The 20,664-nt window shown below is 42.7% G+C and overlaps 1 protein-coding gene across 3 annotated transcripts in view; it reads right to left on the bottom strand.

The window, feature by feature from the left end:
- The window catches only part of LOC111963385 (phospholipid-transporting ATPase VD), a 43,258-nt gene that overhangs the window by 11,373 nt on the left and 11,221 nt on the right, over positions 1–20,664 (bottom strand). For 2 of the 3 annotated variants that reach the window (XM_023986790.2, XM_023986791.2), the window contains 10 exons: positions 17,756–17,960; positions 17,278–17,363; positions 17,063–17,169; positions 13,203–13,334; positions 11,596–11,708; positions 11,257–11,509; positions 7,951–8,156; positions 7,580–7,753; positions 3,421–4,233; positions 3,136–3,262 (listed from right to left, as the gene is read on the bottom strand). In XM_023986790.2, the coding sequence (XP_023842558.1) occupies positions 3,136–3,262; positions 3,421–4,233; positions 7,580–7,753; positions 7,951–8,156; positions 11,257–11,509; positions 11,596–11,708; positions 13,203–13,334; positions 17,063–17,169; positions 17,278–17,363; positions 17,756–17,960 (2,216 nt within the window). The remainder of the gene's footprint in view (positions 1–3,135; positions 3,263–3,420; positions 4,234–7,579; positions 7,754–7,950; positions 8,157–11,256; positions 11,510–11,595; positions 11,709–13,202; positions 13,335–17,062; positions 17,170–17,277; positions 17,364–17,755; positions 17,961–20,664) is intronic. The other variant, XM_023986792.2, reaches the window with a different exon arrangement.

The following is a 20,664-nucleotide window of genomic DNA, read 5'->3' as shown; positions in this document are numbered from 1 at the left end:
AATAACTGCAAGCTACACACAGCTTTTTTGGCTGACATTCTTGTCACTTAAACAAGTTAAATCTGCAGTTACAAGGAAGAGGGAAAACAGTGGTGGACATGGTGGAAAAACCTGAGGCCTTTACTAGGAGGCTTGAGTTGTTCGATTTGGACTTGTCATCTGGAAGGCTACTTCACGTCAGCACACTGAAGAAACGACAGGCAGAGAGACCAGACAGCAGATTTGTCACAGAGGTGATGGAAGATTTCATCAAGCAGCTGAGGGGCAACTTCTTCACCAGATTTGAAGACAACAGCATATCTGCCCAAGGATATCATTGTTTGTACGTGATCCTCTCACAGTCCGTCCAGGTGGAGAATTCTCCTCCTTTGCTAAGAAAACAATACCCTCGCTGGATGAGGCCACAATTCAAACAGAGCTGATTGAACTCCAGATATCGAGCCAAATCAGGGATGCGCTCGGGAGTGCCTTTTGTGTTTTGGGTGGCATGCACAGAGGAATACAACACAATAAAGAAACTTGCATTTTATGTGCTAACAATGTTTGGATCGACTTATACACTGCTCCAAAAAATAAAGGGAACACTTAAACAACACAATGTAACTCCAAGTCAATCTGTTTCTGACCATTTGAGCAGACATGCACATTTGTGGCCTGCTGGAGGTCATTTTGCAGGGCTCTGGCAGTGCTCCTCCTTGCACAAAGGCGGAGGTAGCGGGTCCTGCTGCTGGGTTGTTGCCCTCCTACGGCCTTCTCCACGTCTCCTGATGTACTGGCCTGTCTCCTGGTAGCGCCTCCATGCTCTGGACACTACGCTGACAGACACAGCAAACCTTCTTGCCACAGCTCGCATTGATGTGCCATCCTGGATGAGCTGCACTACCTGAGCCACTTGTGTGGGTTGTAGACTCCGTCTCATGCTACCACTAGAGTGAGAGCACCGCCAGCATTCAAAAGTGACCAAAACATCAGCCAGGAAGCATAGGAACTGAGAAGTGGTCTGTGGTCACCACCTGCAGAATCACTCCTTTATTGGGGGTGTCTTGCTAATTGCCTATAATTTCCACCTTTTGTCTATTCCATTTGCACAACAGCATGTGAAATGTATTGTCAATCAGTGTTGCTTCCTAAGTGGACAGTTTGATTTCACAGAAGTGTGATTGACTTGGAGTTACATTGTGTTGTTTAAGTGTTCACTTAATTTTTTTGAGCAGTGTACATGCGAGTCCTCCTTTTCCTCTATGAACGCAATATAGACTCACGACAGGAACCGGCTTTCATATAATGTAAACTCACTCACCTTGGTCCATACAATTGACCTTATTTTAGCGCCCCAAAAATGTAATACTTCCAGATCAACTAATGTCAATACCATTGTAAAGCACAATTTCTCCCCTTTCCAACAGAATCAATTATATGACCCCCACGCTGCCCGTTTCTGCATGATTCAAGAAGGCAATGAGCCCCGTCGGGTCTTTTTAAAAATGGTGGGTGGGGAAGCGAAACTAATGCGTGATAGTGAGAAGGAGAGATGTTGTGTGGGAAAATTGCTTTTTTTCCACTCGATCTGTCCAACTTATCACTCTAAAATGTAAATAAAACACTATAAAGAGTTTATATAATGTGTCATTACATACCTATTTGAAGGTTTGTGTCGAATTTGAATCGGGTTTTTAGGGCGGTGCTAAAGTGATCTTCAGAAGTAAACAGCGGCTTTGAGAATGATGATCGCTTGCAGTGAAGATGCAAAAATGACCCCCTTACCCCCGTCACTGTCCATTTCTTGTTTTTAAACGATGAGAGAAGTACTACACCTGGTGGAGAGAGATTGTAAGACAGAAATAGTTGCTTAATGCGTGCTGTACATTACGGCATGACACGTCACGATGTAATGGAGGGTCAGTTTTTTCAACTTTTCTCCAATACTATAGAGCCATTACCATGTCGATCAACGCATGAATAGAAACGCAGATCACACCCCTGATTTTGAAGTCAACACAGTCGCTACAGTCCCATTAGTCAATGGAGTTAAGTCAATGGAGGACTGCCTGCACATCAAAATCACATCCATCTCATCCGACATCGTGTCCGAGTGGAACTGCAACTTTTCCCATTGAGTAAGTAACTCAGTGGCCTATATGACTGTATTTAGTAAATACTAACATTATTGTGAGTGCTTATCCAGGGCTATTTAGGTCTCAAGCTGACAGTATTTTTGGTCCTTACAGGAGCAGATTATCCCAAGACTCCCGATACAGACATCACTTTTTTTCTTTAAATTATTGTTTTATGTAAGATGCAACAGTTTTGGCCAGTTGCAATTTTATGTAGGCCTAATAAATTTTTAAAATCCCACTTCTATTGCCATTTCTTTCTTGTGAAAGATGCTGTTAAGCCACATAACTTAACTGGCTGAGGTAGGCTATTTTATATAGGCATAGGCTCGGAAGAAATAGACTCCAATTAAGCCCTCTTGTTATTTGTAAAGTCAAATTAAAATGAAGATTATTGTTGAAATGAATTACTCAACTGGTGTAGTTTTTCTGGATATGTTGCTGTGCGCCACTTGCATAACAAGTTAGCTATATTTTCAGCGCCAGGTGCTGTTCACCTCCTATTGATTGCACTGCGATTGCAACTTTACGTTTCAGCACCACAAAATGGTTCATTGCCTGCTTTATTAGTTGACTGCCTTCAGCATTCTCTCTCCTAATGAATGAAGTTAAAATGTAACTTTTGCATTATTTAAGTAGGGTAAATTCCTTCTTGGGACTTTTTGCATGTCGGGTCCGAGATTTTTTTATTATATATTTTTTTTAAATGATGGGAGCCAAATAATATAAAATAACCCTGACATAGGATGTGTTAATATGGAAAAATCTTTGAAATTCGAAAGAACAGACTCTTCTTGGTTGGCCAAGATTCTATTTTTGTTGGGGACAGTCCTAACCAAGTTGCTCCTTGAATTCACCACCACAGTTTATAAACAAGTGTAGGAGCAGCACTGTTGACTATGAAAGTTACAGGCTGTGCCTTTAATTGATTTGTACCCTATGACTAATACTTTAGCAAGAAATTAAATAAATCATCCTTATTCTCCTAATGGTGTAAGAAAACATGTCAGTGGAGTTTTACCCAGTAGGGTGAGGTTGGTTTCCAGTCTCTGTGCAGACTCCAGTAGAAGCTCCTCTCTGTTCTCTATACTGGTCTCTGCAAATGCATGACGCTTCAACCAAATGTCATACTCCTCCTCCTCCAACACCTGTTAGCACAATGCACCAGTAAGTGAAAAATAATTTATTCTAACGAGGACAATCAACTATTCTAAGTTATCAAGTCTTTTTTCCATAGACACAAATGTGAATTAATGTGGTATTTAAGGTCAAAGCTAAAAAGTTTAACCACTGTAGATGTCTGTACCTTCTTAGCGATGCAGAGGGTGCGAAGGCCTTCCCTGGCGTAGTTGTCTAGGTGTTTCTGGGTTTGTTCTCTGATGTGACCCTGTCTCCCGTCTGACTGCTCAGCACCTTTAGGTGACTCTGCCAGGTCCATGATGACCGAGTCGGCTCCCTTGGTGTAGACCACCACCTGCTTGGTGAGTGGGTGGCGGACCACCACAGACATCCTCTTGCGGGTGGAGTCGAAGGGCAGGATGTGGAGCAGGCGCACAGCCAGGCTGCCCATCCCTGGCAGCTCCACCAGAAGGCGCTCGAGTGAGCGTCCCTGCAGGGTGCAGCGGTAGGCCCTGGCCGCGTGGACCAGAGCCGCCTCGTCAGGGCTCTCCGCCTCATAGATCAGTTCATCTGCCCCAGGTTCACTGGGAGGGCCTTCGGCTCCGTTTGAGTTCTCCAGTCTGCTCCAGGCCCCCGGGTTGAGGTGTAACATCTTGTCCTCTTCGCCTTTCCAAGAGCCATGCTCTCCCTCCTCCTCATACCCTTGGTCCCCATCCTCTCCAGGGACCCCATCCAGCCCTGGTTTGATACTTAGGATGGAGTCTTCAAGGTTATGCTCCCCATCTGGCTCTGTACCCAGCTTGGTGGGGGTAGGGGAGGGGCTGGGGGTGAAGGAGGCTGCTTTGCCCCTGGAAAAGAGCCTGCGTGTGAAGCTGCGAGGGCTCTCTGTAGTGTGGGGAGGAGAGAGTGTGGAGAAGCGGGGGAGGCCAAAACGCTGGAACAGCATCTTGATGTCCTCCAGGGATTTAAGGGGGGTACGGGAGACCTCTGGCACCTGGACCTGGGAATGTAATTGACAACATCAGTTGAAATGGAATTGGCACTAACCCTGGTCAAACATATACATTTTTGTTACATTCAGCATGTGCTTTCCCCCTTTGAGGACTACACATGCACATTGTTTGGAATTAAAACATCGCAAACACAGGGTTTGTACAGAAAGTGGCAAGTCAAATTCAAGGACTTTTGTCACGGATCCCCCCGGTACTGATCCTCATTCTGTTCACCAGTTCCGGAGGTCTACGTCACCGGCTTTCTAGGCTTCACTAAACGGGATTCATTATCATCAACCCCGGACTGTCTTTTCTGATTACACACACACCTGGTTCCCATTTCCCCTGATTAGTATGTTATATATGTGCCCTCTGTTCCCTCTGTCTTTGTCGATTATTGTTCCCATGTCCGTTGGTGGTGTGAGTACCTATGCGTTGGTGGAGCTGTTATGCTGCATGCTTTATATATTGTGTATTACGGGTATTGTCCCGTGTCAGTCAACAAGGTTTACCCTCGCTCTTTTGTTTGGGTACAGCCCAGTGTTTTTGTATGGGTGTATTAAAAACCCCTATTGTGTATTCCTGCGCCTGTCTCCAAAATCCTTTATACCAGCGTGACAACTTTCAAGTACTTTTTCAAGCACTAATATTTATTTTCAAGGACCATCAATTTGCAATAGTTCAAATAAAATTGTATTAGTCACATGCGCCGAATACAACAGGTATAGATAGACCTTACAGTGAAATGCTTACTTACGACCCTCTAACAAACAATGCAGTTTTAAAAAATACAGATAATAATAAAAGTAACAAGTAATTAAAGAGCAGCAGTAAAATAACAATAGACTATATACAGGGGGTACCGGTACAGAGTCAATGTGCGGGGGCACCGGTTAGTTGAGGTAGTATGTACATGTATGTAGAGTTATTAAAGTGACTATGCATAGATGATAACAACAGAGAGTAGCAGTGGTGTAAGAGGAGGGGGGGGGCGAATGCAAATAGTCTGGGTAGCCAGTTGATTAGATGTTCAGGAGTCTTATGGCTTGGGGGCAGAAGCTGTTTAGAAGCCTCTTGGACCTAGACTTGGCGCTCCGGTACTGTTTGCCATGCGGTAGCAGAGAGAACAATCTATGACTAGGGTGGCTGGAGTCTGACAATTTTTAGGGCCTTCCTCTGACAAACGCCTGGTATAGAGGTCCTGGATGGCAGGAAGCTTGGCCCCAGTGACGTACTGGGCTGTTCGCACTACCCTCTATAGTGCTTTGCGGTCGGAGGCCGAGCAGTTGCCATACCAGGCAGTGATGCAACCAGTCAGGATGCTTTCGATGGTGCATCTGTAGAACTTTGAGGATCTGAGGACCCATGTCAAATCCTATTCCTATTATGCAATTGTTTCTTGTCGCCACTAGATGGCAGTATATCGCCACAACCTCAACAAAAAAAACGAACTTGGTATATTCATCACTACCTTACAAGTCCTACTCAATAATAAGTGTTTTACTACTTACATGAGTGGTAAGTCAGTACTGATGACGTAATTTGAGTAGTGATGAGCAGAGCTTTGGGACATACCTACTGGTGAACACACATTTCCTATTGCAGCTTAATGACCATTGTATTTTTATTGGGCATTTGGGAATCTACTACTTAATAGTTTGAGGACACACACTGGCAGACGAGAAGTAAGTACAGGGAGTGAATATTTAATAAATAACGGACATGAAACAAAACAAGGACATAGTCTGCACAAAATAACATTAGTCTGGACAAAATAACATTAATGCAGACACGGGGAAGAAACTGAGGAAGTGACAGATATAGGCAATCAATAAGGTAATATAGTCCAGGTGAGTCCCATGAAGTGCTGATGCGCGTAACAATGGTGACAGGTGTGCGTAATGATGGGCCACCTGGCACCCTCGAGCGGCAGCAGGCGTGACAATATCCCCCCTCTAGGGGCGCCACCCGGCGTCCCACCTGGGCTGGATGAGCCGGCTGAGGCGTGGAAGCCTGACGAAACCCGGCTGAGGCATGATGTGGGATGGGAGCCTGCCGAGCCAACAAAACCTCTCAAGCCAGCTAAGGCATGGAAGCCCGACAAGCCAGCTGAGGGACCCCTGGTTCCTTCGGCAGCGGCACCTGGACCAGACGTCACAAACCCCAACAAAAAAAACAAAAAAAACTACCTGATGCTTCCAATATTCGTGTCTGCATTCTGTGAGGACAGACGCTGGGAGACGAGAAGCAAGTACAGGAAGTGGAGATTTAATTAATAACAGACATGAAACAAAACAAGGACAGCGTCTGGACAAGGGAAACAAGAAGACATTAATGCTGACCCGGGGAAGAAACTGATGCAGTGACAGATATAGGGGAGGCAATAAATTAGGTAGAGTCACATGAAGCGCTGGTGCGCGTAATGATGGTGACAGGTGTGCGTAATGATGGGCCGCCGAGAGGGAGAGCGAGAGCAGGTGTGACATAGTTACAAAAAAGCATCTTGCTTCTGACAGGCAGCTTTAACGTTGCCGGTCGCGAGAAGGGCGGGTGGGCTGTGTGAAGAAAGCGGCATGTGAACATCCAACAGAACGGCAAAAGTACAGCTGCCGCATGATGAAGCGTAATATCGCGAGCGCTCCTTGAACGAGGCTAAAAAGCTCTGGAGAGAAAAAGTCAATGTAGAACTGGCGCCAAAGCAGAATGCAGCGTTGTGTCTTTCCCCCTTCAGGGCCGATTCACCCATGCTCACAAAGTCAGTCTTACACATTTTTTGCACATTACACGTTGTGGGTTGGTTGGGTTCAGTGATGTAGTGGTAAAAAAATAAAATGGGTAAACAAACATATAAAACACAACATGTAAAGTGTTGGTCCCATGTTTCATGAGCTGAAATTCAAGATTACAGACATTTTCCATACACACATTGAATCTACATTTGCCCGGCATTTTAACTGTCTATGTGATGTTTGGCGGCGTCTAAATCAGTCAGTTCTGTACCTGCCTGGCTGAGTGGCAGTGTGGGTGGAATGAGCGATCTCACCTGGAAACCAGAGTGCGAAACACTTGAGGAAATAAAACTCGGCAGTATGCCTGGAAATGAATTCGTAAGACCAATACATTTTTCAAATATTATATTAAATTATATAATATGATTTTTTTTTATCATTTTCTCTTCTTTCATTTGAATTCAAGTACCAACTGAGAACATGTCTGATTTGCAGTATTGCAGTACTTGAACTGCTTGAATTTCAGAGTGCCAAATTCAAGTACTTTAATTAAGCACCTCAAGCACCATGTGCGAACCCCGCAAACATCTACCTCCTTTTATTAAGTTGAGGCTATGTTACGTACCACATGGCGGGGCTGGTTGGGAGAAGACACCACTACCGTGTTGCAGATGGCCAGAGCCATGAAGAAGTCAACGATGTAGGTGAGCTCCATACTGGCGTCCCTCAGAAGGAAGAGTGGAGAGGACAGACAGTTCAGCTTCTGAACCAGGAAAGGGTCTGGGACTATATCCTTCTCCTTGAGGGAAGACAGGAAAATAGGAATTAGACATTTCATATCATGCCGTCAGTTGTGTGTGATTCAACGAATCAACTAATCACCAAGTCTTGATTAGAAGAATCAGGTGTCTTAGTGCTTGGCTAGAACAAAAACGTGCATCTCCTGAGGGGTCTTATTGAAAATGGATTAATAAACACTGGGTGTATGAGTTTCACCATGGGGCTACTGAAGGCGCTGTGTCGGGGCAAGGTGGGGCTGGGTGACTCCTCCCCCTCAGAGTGGCCTGTCAGTGTGTGCAGGGACACAGAGCTGCGGTTGCAGCTGAGTGACTTGCAGCTCAGGGACTTGGCGCTGGCACGTGACTTGAGCGTGTGGGAGCAACCCATCGCCTCATCCTCCTCGTACACTTCAAGCCTCCTCGCTGCCAGAAAGACAGACAGGGAAGGACGAAAGAAATGGTTAAATACATTGTACAAAATCCTTAGTGTCATGGTATCATGGGAGGCAGGTAGCCTAGCGGTTAGAGCCACTCCCGAGGGTATTTCAGGACAAATAAGCACCCACAAAAAAATATAATTATTTTCAAACATTCACAATACTATATCACTGATGAGTAGGGTTGCAAAGCTACCGTTAATTTACCGAAGTTACCGCAATCTTCAGTAATTTTGGTAATTAACAGAAAATCTATGGCAATTTGTCATAACTTTGGTCATTTATACTTGAATAACACTTTTTTTTTTATTATAAAATATAGAGTATTCATTTATTATGAATACTCGGTGACCCGTTCCTGTAGGTTCATGCTCTACAACATTCGCAGAGTACGACCCTGCCTCACACAGGAAGCGGCGCAGGTCCTAATCCAGGCACTTGTCATCTCCCGTCTGGATTACTGCAACTCGCTGTTGGCTGGGCTCCCTGCCTGTGCCATTAAACCCCTACAACTCATCCAGAACGCCGCAGCCCGTCTGGTGTTCAACCTTCCCAAGTTCTCTCACGTCACCCCGCTCCTCCGCTCTCTCCACTGGCTTCCAGTTGAAGCTCGCATCCGCTACAAGACCATGGTGCTTGCCTACGGAGCTGTGAGGGGAACGGCACCTCCGTACCTTCAGGCTCTGATCAGGCCCTACACCCAAACAAGGGCACTGCGTTCATCCACCTCTGGCCTGCTCGCCTCCCTACCTCTGAGGAAGTACAGTTCCCGCTCAGCCCAGTCAAAACTGTTTGCTGCTCTGGCACCCCAATGGTGGAACAAACTCCCTCACGACGCCAGGTCAGCGGAGTCAATCACCACCTTCCGGAGAAACCTGAAACCCCACCTCTTTAAGGAATACCTAGGATAGGATAAAGTAATCCTTCTAACCCCCCCCCCCTTAAAAGAGTTAGATGCACTATTGTAAAGTGGTTGTTCCACTGGATATCATAAGGTGAATGCACCAATTTGTAAGTCGCTCTGGATAAGAGCGTCTGCTAAATGACTTAAATGTAAATGTATTATATCTGTGTCCATAGAGTTTAGTAGATAGACCATATGGTTCAAGAGAAAATAGCCTAATTAATGAAATATTATCTAATCAATGAAGTTTGAAAAATAAATAAAGGGTATTTTATGCTGAAACCCTCATAATAAACACCAATGGTATTCACTAAGTTGATGGTTTACATTTAGCATAATGTTTTACAGCTTTCTCATATTTTATTTAAAAATATACAGTACCAGTCATAAGTTTGGACACACCGACTCATTCCAGGGATTTTCTTTATTTTTACTATTTTCTACATTGTACAACAATAGTGAAGACATCAAAACTATGAAATAACACATATGGAAATATGTAGTAACCAAAAAAGTGTTAAACAAATCAACATATATTTGAGATTCTTCAAAGTATCCACCCTTTACCTTGATGACAGCTTTACACACTCTTGGCATTCGCTCAAGCAGCTTCATGAGGTAGTCACCTGGAATGCATTTCAATTAACAGGTGTGCCTTGTTAACAGGTCATTTGTGGAATTTCTTTCCTTCTTAATGCGTTTGAGCCAATCAGTTGTGTTGTGACAAGGTATGGGTGGTATACAGAAGATAGCCCTTTTTGGTAAAAGACCAAGTCCATATTATGGCAAGAACAGCTCCAATAAGCAAATAGAAACAACAGTCCATCATTACTTTAAGACATGAAGGTCAGTCAATAGGGAAAATTTCAAGAACTTTTAAAGTTTCTTCAAGTGCAGTCGCAAAAACCATCATGCGCTATAATGAAACTGGCTCTCATAAAGGACCACCACAGGAAAGGAAGAACCAGCGTTACGTCTGCTGCAGAGGATACGTTCATTAGAGTTACCAGCCTCAGAAATTGCAGCCCAAATAAATGCTTCATAGAGTTCAAGTAACAGCACATCTCAACATCAACTGTTCAGAGGAGACTGCGTGAATCAGGCCTTCATGGTCGAATTGCTGCAAAGAAATCACTACTGAAGGACAACAATAATAAGAGATTTGCTTGGGCCAAGAAACACGAGCAATGGACATTAGACCGGTGCAAATCTGTCCTTTGGTCTGAGGAGTCCAAATTTGAGATTTTTGGTTCCAACTGCCGTTTCTTTGTGAGACGCAGAGTAGGTGAGCGGATGATCTCCATACGTGTGGTTCCCACCGTGAAGCATGGAGGAGGTGTGATGGTGCTTTGCTGGTGACACTGTCAGTGATTTATTTAGAATTCAAGCCACACTTAACCAGCATGGCTACCGAAGCATTCTGCAGCGATACGCAATCCCATCTGGTTTGCGCTTCGTGGGACTATCATTTGTTTTTCAACAGGACAATGACCCAAAACACACCTCCAGGATGTGTGAGGGCTATTTGACCAAGAAGGGGTGATGGGAGTGCTGCATCAGATGACCTGACCTCTACAATCACCCTACCTCAACCCAATTTAGATGGTTTAGGATGCGTTGGACGGCAGAGTGAAGGAAAAGCAGCTAACAAGTGCTCAGCATATGTGGGAACTCCTTCAAGACTGTTGGAAAAGCATTCCAGGTGAAGCTGGTTGAGAGAATGCCAAGAGTGTCTAAAGCTGTCAACATGGCAAAGGGTGGATACTTTGAAGAATATAAAATATATTTTGATTTGTTTAACACTTTTTTGGTTACTACATGAATCCATATGTGTTATTTCATAGTTGTGATGTCTTCGCTATTATTCTACAATGTAGAAAATAGTCAAAATAAAGACAAACCCTTGAATGAGTAGGTGTGTCCAAACTTGGCTGGTACTGTATATAAAAAAAATCATATATTATTTTAGAGGGCCAGAGATGATTACATACACCTGTGATAATCTGAAGTACCCAAAAGGGCCACTAGATGTCTAAAATCCCTGAAAGATACTAAAATTCTGATATTTTACTGGTAAACTTTGAACGTTTCCAGTAATATACCCTCCCTTTGCAACCCTAATCATGAGTACGCCTGATGGAAAATGTTGTGTTGTGTAGAAAAATGTACTTTGACTTCTCACAATTTTCCTCGTGGGGGTACTCCACCCCAGCAATGGTGCAGCGCCGGAACACCATCTTGTTCTCTGTCAGCGTGCCAGTCTTGTCTGAGAACACATACTGAATCTGACCCAGGTCCTCTGTGATGTTCAGGGCCCGACACTGGATCCTGGAGTCCATATACTCATTATAGAAGTCCACGTCGTTCTGGATGAAGAAGATTTGACACAGTTTGACGATCTCGATGGAAACATACAGGGAGATGGGGATGAGCACCTTCCAAGGAGAGAATGGAAGATAATTTAGCATCATGAATTTAGCAAATTAACACAAAGTTTTAAGACATTTAGTGTGCTACCTACCTGTAAAACTATGATCATGGTCCAGAACAGGTAGAAGCCAGACAGGGCAGGAGACGTGGTGTCAGGGATCAGAAAGGAAGCATCCTTCAGGTTCCTGAGCCAGAGACCATGGCCTGGGGGACACAAAGAATGATACGGATGTGGTCAAAATACTTGTTTACAGCAGCGCTATACAGTTGAAGTCAGAAGTTTACATACACCTTAGCCAAATACATTTAAACTCAGTTTTTCACAATTCCTGACATTTAATCCTAGTAAAAATTCCATGTCTTAGGTCAGTCAGGATCACCACTTTTTTTTAAGAATGTGAAATGTCAGAATAATAGTAGAGAATGCTTTATTTCAGCTTCTATTTCTTTCATCACATTCCCAGTGGGTCAGAAGTTTACATACACTCAATTAGTATTTGGGAGCATTGCCTTTAAATTGTTTAACTTGGGTCAAACATTTTGGGTAGCCTTCCACAAGCTTCCCACAATAAGTTGGATTAATTTTGGCCCATTCCTCCTGACAGAGCTGGTGTAACTGGGTCAGGTTTTTAGGCCTCGTTGCTCGCACACGCTTTTTCAGTTCTGCACACAACATTTCTATGGGATTGAGGTCAGGGCTGTGTGAAGCCATTTTGCCACAACTTTGGAAGTATGCTTGGGGTCATTTGCGACCAAGCTTTAACTTCCTGACTGATGTCTTGAGATGTTGCTTCAATATATCCACATAATTTTCCATCCTCATGATGATTTGTGAAGTGCACCAGTCCCTCCTCCAGCAAAGCACCCCCACAACATGATGCTGCCACCCCCATGCTTCACGGTTGGGATGGTGTTCTTTGGCTTGCCAGCCTCCCCCTTTTTCCTGCAAACATAACGATGGTCATTATGGCCAAACAGTTCTATTTTTGTTTCATCAGACCAGAGGACATTTCTCCAAAAAGTACAATCTTTGTCCCCATGTGCAGTTGCAAACCGTAGTCTGGCTTTTTTATGGCGGTTTTGGAGCAGTGGCTTCTTCCTTGCTTCTTTTGATTTTCCCATGATGTCAAGCAAAGAGGCACTGAGTTTGAAGGTAGGCCTTGAAATACATCCACAGGTACACCTCCAATTGACTCAAATGATGTCAATTAGCCTATCAGAAGCTTCTAAAGCCATGACATCCTTTTCTGGAATTTTCCAAGCTGTTTAAAGGCACAGTCAACTTAGCGCATGTAAACTTCTGACCCACTGGAATTGTAATACAGTGAATTGTAAGTGAAATAATCTGTCTGTAAACAATTGTTGGAAAAATCACTTGTGTCATGCTCAAAGTAGATGTCCTAACCAACTTGCCAAAACTATAGTTTGTTAACAAGAAATTTGTGGAGTAGTTGAAAAACAAGTTTTATTGACTCCAACCTAAGTGTATGTAAACTTCCGACTTCAACTGTAGCTGTGGTAAAACAGCAAAGACCAAGAACTGTGTGGTAGGACAAGATAAGTAGTGTGTTCATAGATTTGGCCAGCAAACATACAGCTGTGGTCAGTTAAATTGAGAGCAATACAGACCTACTGTATAGCTGTGGTCGGACACATGTTTTCATATAGATTTGGTCAGTTATATTGATCAGTACGGACCTATAGCTGCAGTCAGACACATGATGACCAGCAGGACAACGCTCCACAGCACGTCCACGTTCAGCCTGCGCTCCAATTTACTGCGTTTATACCTCGGTCCATTGTTGTTCTTCATGGCTTTGGTCTCGTGACCTGGGTTCAAGATCACACAACACAACCATGGCTATTTACATGTAAATGTATGTGTGCTTTTACAGCAGACCAGTAGTGCAAAGTACTTAACTTGTTTGGGATAGGGGGCAGCATTTTCACTTTTGGATGAATAGCGTGCCCAGAGTGAACTGCCTCCTACTCAGTCCCAGATGTTAATATATGCATATTATTATTAGTATTGGATAGAAAACACTCTAACGTTTCTAAAACTGTTTGAACGATATGGCAGGCAAAAACCTGAGAAAAAATCCAAACAGGAAGTGGGAAATCTGAGGTTTGTAGTTTTTGAATTCACCCCCATCGAATACACAGTGGGATATGGGTTATTTTTTCACGTCCTAAGGCTTCCACTAGATGTCAACCGTCTTTAGAACGTTGTGTCAGGCTGCTCATGTGAAGGGGGGCCGGATGGGAGCTGTTTGACTAAGGGGTCTGCCTACAGCCTCCTTCTCAGTCACGCGCTTTCACTTGAGGTAGCTCTCGTTCCATTGCTTTTCTACAGACAATGGAATTCTCAGGTTGGAACATTATTGAACTTTTACGATAAAAACATCCTAAAGATTGATTTTATACTTAGTTTGACAAGTTTCTTCGACCTGTAATATAACTTCTTGAACGTTTTGTCCGAATGGACCAGATCGCGCTTTTGGATTGTTTACCAAACGCCCTAACAAAAGAAGCTATTGGACATAAATGATGGACATTATCGAACAAAACAAGCATTTATTGTGGAACTGCGATTCCTGGGAGTGCATTCTGATGAAGATCATCAAAGGTAAGTGAATATTTATAATGCTATTTATGAATAATGTTGACTACCCAACATGGCGGATATTTCTCTGACTGGTTTGGGCTCTGAGCGCTGTTCTCAGATTATGCTTTTTCCGTAAAGTTTTAAAAAGATCTGACACAGGGGTTGCATTAAGGAGAAGTGTATCTAAAGTTCCATGCATAACACTTGAATTTTCATCAACGTTTATAATGAGTATTTCTGTGAATTCATGTGGCTCTCTGCAAAATCATAGCATGTTTTTGAACTACTGAACATAACACACCAATGTAAAATTAGATTTTTGGATATAAATATGCACTTTATCGAACAAAACATACATGTATTGTGTAACATGAAGTCCTATGAGTGTCATCTGATGAAGATCATCAAAGGTTAGTGATTAATGTTATCTCTATTTGTGCTTTTTGTGACTCCTCTCTTTGGCAGGAAAAATGGCTGGGTTTTTCTGTGACTTGGTGGTGACCTAACATAATCGTTTGTGGAGCTTTCGCTGTAAAGCATTTTTGAAAACAGACACTGTGGCTGGATTAATGAGAATTTTATATTTAAAATGGTGCCTAATACTTGTATGTTTGAGAAATTTGATTTATGAGATTTCTGTTGATTTGTATTTGGCGCCCTGCAATTTTATTGGCTGTTGGCGAGGGGTTCCAAGTCCTAGACAGGTTAAGTAAAAATACTTTAAAGTACTACTTAAGTAGTATTTTGGGGTATCTGTACTTTACTATTTATATTTTTGACAAGTTTTACTTCACAACATTCCTAAAGAAAATATTGTACTTTTTACTCCATACATTTTTCCTGACAACCAAAAGTACTCATTACATTTTGAATGCTTAGCAGGAAAGGAAAATAGTAAAATTCACACACTTATCAAGAGAACACGTGGTCATCCCTACTGCCTGTGACCCTGGCTATCCGTTAATTTAAAAACAAGAAAATGGTGCCGTCTCCTTTGCTTAATATTAGGAATTTTAAGTGATTTATACTTTTACTTTTAATAGTTAAGTATATTTTAGCAATTACGTTTACTTTTGATACTTAAGTATATTTAAAACCAAATACTTTTAGACTTTTACTGAAGTAGTATTTTACTGGCTGAATTTCACTTTTACTTGAGTAACTTTCTATTAAGGCATTTATACTTTTACTCAAGTATGACAGTTGGGTACTTTTTCCACCACTGCAGCAGACCTGGGTCAAAATACCGTATTTGTTTGTGGGTGACGAATAAACATGCAGAGGTGATAGTACCCTTACGGCATAACTCTACATACAATTCTACAACAGAGAAATTCTTTACAATAAAATTGCATAGACATTAAAATGCAGTGCACAAGACGTCAAAAGCCTTCATTTTTGCTGCTGAAAAATGAAAGAAAATGAGATGAATGTCATATATAGAAAGCCATTGATGGTACCAGAGCTGATGTAACTGTATACCTGTATGGATTTTGTAGTAAAATAATAGGAGCAGAAACCTTATGTGCCTGAGCAGACAGACTGGTTTAGCCTGCAGTGTTGTAGTCAGACCTGCCTGACTATGTTTAGTGGGGACAAGGCATAAAGGAGCTAGGGGCAGGCTACATTCCTAGCAGCCAACTGATATAGATTATGGGGGCAGGACAATGTGGTAGTTCTCTCAACAGCCATTTTTCCATAAGGGCAGTATTATATAGGCTTTATGACAGAAGATTCAGGTTCAGTGTTATTGAGTACACGAGAGGCAGATTAATCTCTCACCAGCATAGTCTGTTACCAGAGGTGACACCAGAGGTCCCAGAGTGGTGTGGTGTAAAAAACTATTCTGGGGCCCGTAGTTTTTCCTGATCTGGTAACCTAACCAGATAAAACTCCAGACCTTGACTTGCTTAATCTGATGTAAAAAGATTTAATATGGGCTATGATGGGACCAGAGTTTTTCTAATCACGTCACATGTTTTTTTTTAACTCCTGGAAAAACAAATGGCCTTGGGGAGGATGAAAACCCTGTAAAACTGCAGAAACCTTGTACTTGATCATATGAATTATATTTTAAAGAAGGACTAGGAATTTTCCTCTACACAGACAGACAGAAAGCAACATGATTTAGCAATAAAACTCACAGGGCTGAGCATGCTTTATACAGGTTTGCATCATGTAGTCCTGCCCTATGCAACTGTAGGCCTAATTTAAAATTAACTCACAGTCTGTCAGCTATTGTTTTTATTGATTCATTCCAGTTAATCATTTTGGATTAGCTAGGTAGTAGCCTAGTCAGCAACATTTTGAATATAAACCACATTTGATCCCATTCACATTTTCTGACAAAGAAATGGGCTTTAAATACACAATGTTACCGCTCTGTTTACCCTGGCCAGAGGGACAGGGTGCATAGTAGGCCAGACTATGCAGCTGTTGTTGTTAGTAGCCTACAGTTGATCAGACGGAAAAATTGTCTAGTTTCCATGCAATACTGCATGTCAGATCGCTAATGTTTAGGTGTATAAGTGCTAAATTTATGTAAGAGTTTTTGCTTGTGTCTGTCTGGAGTAATGTGTTATCACGCTTGCTAAATAAATACCGGAGGATAGTTGTGAGCGCACTTTGTGCGTTGTACCCGGGCCGCGTGACCTGTGATTTCCGTGAATCCGATTGGTCAAGACACACAAAGAGCCTGAAGCAGCACTAGGATGTGAAGGACAAAAATTGTGCAAGAGTTGACAAATCATGAGGCAAATCGGTCTAAAAAACAGCACTTTGCCCGTCTTTTAACGCTTTTCAAAGGTGCTAAACTGCCACAGTCCTGCTGGTTGTCCAGGTATAACTTGAAATATGATGAAAACCAGCTGTGGACACCCGGGTTGGATAATGGGATACTCCAAACCCTAGCAAGAGCTAGACCTGAGGAAAGAGGATTGTTTCACCCTCTTACCTGCATAGACCACAATGCCTATGACGGTCTCCGTGTTGCGGATGGTGCAGCTTCGCAGAAGGAGGTTGTTGTTGTGTAAGCCCACACGAGCCTTACTGGGGTACTCCCTGTAGGAAACAAATAAGAATAAATAATGAAGTTACCTTTCCTTTCAAAAGTTTATAAAATGACGTCTGTCTTCATACAGTGTCTGTAGTCACTAAAACCAGACTCACATGAAACCTCGGAACCGGCTGAGGTCGTTGTTGGGGTTCTCACATTCTATGCGGCTGTGGAAGTTCTCTGGAGTCAACTCAGAACCCTGAAACACATGACATACACACTAAATATTTCTGTAGTCATTTTCCCACTAGACCCAAGGACAATATTTGACCTAATCCCTATTGATGTTCTTCTTCCTTACACCATACCTTTACGGGATGTGTATAGCTTTTTACACAGATATACAGTGCAGTTGCGTAATGCCGGTAAATTACAGCTTCTTGTGTCATGTTTTATCATGCTTTTTATTGATTATTGTGCCACGCCACCTTTAGCTGTACAATAAACGGCAGTGTTTTGTTTAGGCAGGGCGAGCCGCCCCGTCTCTTGCACGCTTGCTTTAAGACTTAAGCCTCAAGTACTTCAAACACTGAAGTGCCATCATGATGATTTAATGATAACAGCATGTTCAAACCAATGAGGGCCACATACCTGTCGTGGCAGATCTCTGACCACTTGTCTCTGTTTGAGGTTGGTCTCCCCGTCCAGGTTGGCCGTCTCGATGTAGCAGACGCCGTGGGGGTCAGAGGAGTACAGCAGCAGCATGTCTGCAGGGATGATCTCATTACAGGACAGACGGACAAAGTCCCCCACATGGACATCCTGCCAACGCTGGTCCACATACGTCTGCCGTTTCCTATGGTAAAAAAGACCACAAGATAACCTGTTAACTACTTGAGGGCAATGAGTGGGACCATGTGCGTACTATCAAATATGACGAAGGCCTGAAGTCCCCCACTGTTGTTAAAACTTTGCTAACAATTAGAGCGATTGTTAGCAACCGATTATGCTCTGGACACTCCTTGCTCTGGACACTACGCTGACAGACACAGCAAACCTTCTTGCCACAGCTCGCATTGATGTGCCATCCTGGATGAGCTGCACTACCTGAGCCACTTGTGTGGGTTGTAGATTCCGTCTCATGCTACCACTAGAGTGAAAGCACCGCCAGCATTCAAAAGTGACCAAAACATCAGCCAGGAAGCATAGGAACTGAGAAGTGGTCTGTGGTCACCACCTGCAGAACAACTCCTTTATTGGGGGTGTCTTGCTAATTGCCTATAATTTCCACCTTTTGTCTATTCCATTTGCACAACAGCATGTGAAATTTATTGTCAATCAGTGTTGCTTCCTAAGTGGACAGTTTGATTTCACAGAAGTGTGATTGACTTGGAGTTACATTGTGTTGTTTAAGTGTTCCCTTTATTTTTTTGAGCAGTGTATATACCTGTCTCTTATACACATCTAGATGTGTATAAGAGACAGACTTTGTATTGATTTTAAAGAAAGGCATGGATGTTTATGGTTAGGTACACATTGGTGCAACGACAGTGCTTTTTTCGCAAATGCGCTTGTTAAATCATCACCTTTTTGGAGAAGTAGGCTGTGATTTGATGAGAAATTAACAGGCACCGCATCGATTATATGCAACGCAGGACGCGCTAGATAAACTAGTGATTATGTTAAGGTTGATTGTTTTTTATAAGATAAGTTTAATGCTAGCTAGCAACTTACCTTGGCTTCTTGCTGCACTCGCGTAACAGGTAGTCAGCCTGCCACGCAGGCTCCTCGTGGAGTGCAATGTAAGAGTGGTTAGAGCGTTGGACTAGTAACCGGAAGGTTGCAAAATCGAATCCCCGAGCTGACAAGGTAAAAATCTGTCATTCTGCCCCTGAACAAGGCAGTTAACCCCCCGTTCCTAGGCCGTCATTGAAAATAAGAATGTGTTCTTAACTGACTTGCCTAGTTAAATAAAAGGTTAAAAATATATATATAATAATTTTAAAAAATCGTCCACAATCGGTGTCCAAAAATGCCGATTATGATTGTTATGAAAACTTGAAATCGGCCCTAATTAAATCGGCCATTCCGATTAATCAGTCGACCTCTACTAACAATACCACAAAAGACAACAAAATAACAGTTTCACACATATGAGCAGTATTCACACAAGCAAAGGAACATATCTCTCTAAACAACAATGAAACATTCCTAAACACAGACATGGTTACGTATTTTACACATTGTAAAAACTCCAGGAAACACCATTAACCCTGCACTTTTTTTGTCTACATTTTGGTCAGTGACCTGTGTTTGGGTGCACAGCAACATGCAAGATGGAACCATGCCAACTGTAAGGTAGGGTGGGTGTTAAGAAACAAGTCAATCAGAGGGAGTGAGTGTAAGGCTTCTCAAACACACAATGTTCAACCAAGGCAGCTATGAGCCAGAGCGTGTGAACACACCTCAAGGTTAATCATTTATTTTACTGTCCACCACCACCACCCTTTCCTGGCAGGAAAGAGACTGAGAAACAAATTACTGTAATACTGTGGTTTGTTATTCAACCAAAATATAAAATATATTGTCATGCCCTGACCTTAGAGATCATTGTTATTCTCTATGTTTGGTTAGGTCAGGGTGTGATTTGGGTGGGCATTCTATGTTCTCTATTTCTTTGTGCTTGGCCGAGTGTGGTTCCCAATCAGAGGCAGCTGTCTTTCATTGTCTCTGATTGGGGATCTTACTTAGGCAGCCCTTTTTCTCTCCTTCAGTGTGGGATCTTGTCTTTGTTTGAGTGCATGAAGCGTTTCGTTCGTTGTATTGTTTATTGTTTTTTTCTTGGTGGAACATTGAAATAAAAGAATGTACGCCTACCACGCTGCACCTTGGTCTCCTTCCGACGACAAACGTTACATGTATGTTAAAGATAGTTGGTATGGATAGGCCCTAGGAAAGGGGTCGGCAACAGGCGGCCAGTGGTCCAAAATCAGCCTGCGAGTGATTTTTGTTGGCCCCCTAAAGTTTTTAGTTTTTGGTCAAAAAAGACTCAAATCACCAGGAATTCAGCTAAAAATGATGAGTTTAATTTAGAAAATCTTTTCCCACAAATAAAAAAAGAGACATGATTGTGTCTCAATGTAATCAAGGTACGAAATTATTATTTTCAAATACAACCTCTTTTTGGGCTTAGTTGTGGTCAATTTGCAGTGTACAAATGATTATACAACACAAATGGTCCCGCGGCAGAAACTACTCCTGCCCTAAGGATTGTCTGGCCTCAGTAAGCCTGAGGATATGAACGATTGCATGGTGGGACATGTAGACCTGGGAGGAAGAACCAATAGGCTACCTCGACCACTCACTCCTAGACTCCGGAAAAGGGGATAGATTTGATATGGGGTTAGCAACCCCATCCTGGGCAAAATAGATTATGATAAAGATACCTCAACAAGTGAGGACACACCCATTGAACAATGAATTTCTCTTGTCAAGGCCTTATGTGCAGAGAGACATGAGAGGAATTGAGTGAGATGTGTGTGTGTCCATCTCTCACATGG

The sequence above is a fragment of the Salvelinus sp. IW2-2015 genome, linkage group LG4q.2, assembly GCF_002910315.2.
Source record: "Salvelinus sp. IW2-2015 linkage group LG4q.2, ASM291031v2, whole genome shotgun sequence".
Taxonomy (NCBI): domain Eukaryota; kingdom Metazoa; phylum Chordata; class Actinopteri; order Salmoniformes; family Salmonidae; genus Salvelinus; species Salvelinus sp. IW2-2015.
The sequence above is the reverse complement of the archived record's forward strand: the minus strand, read 5'-3'. Positions and strand labels throughout refer to the sequence as shown.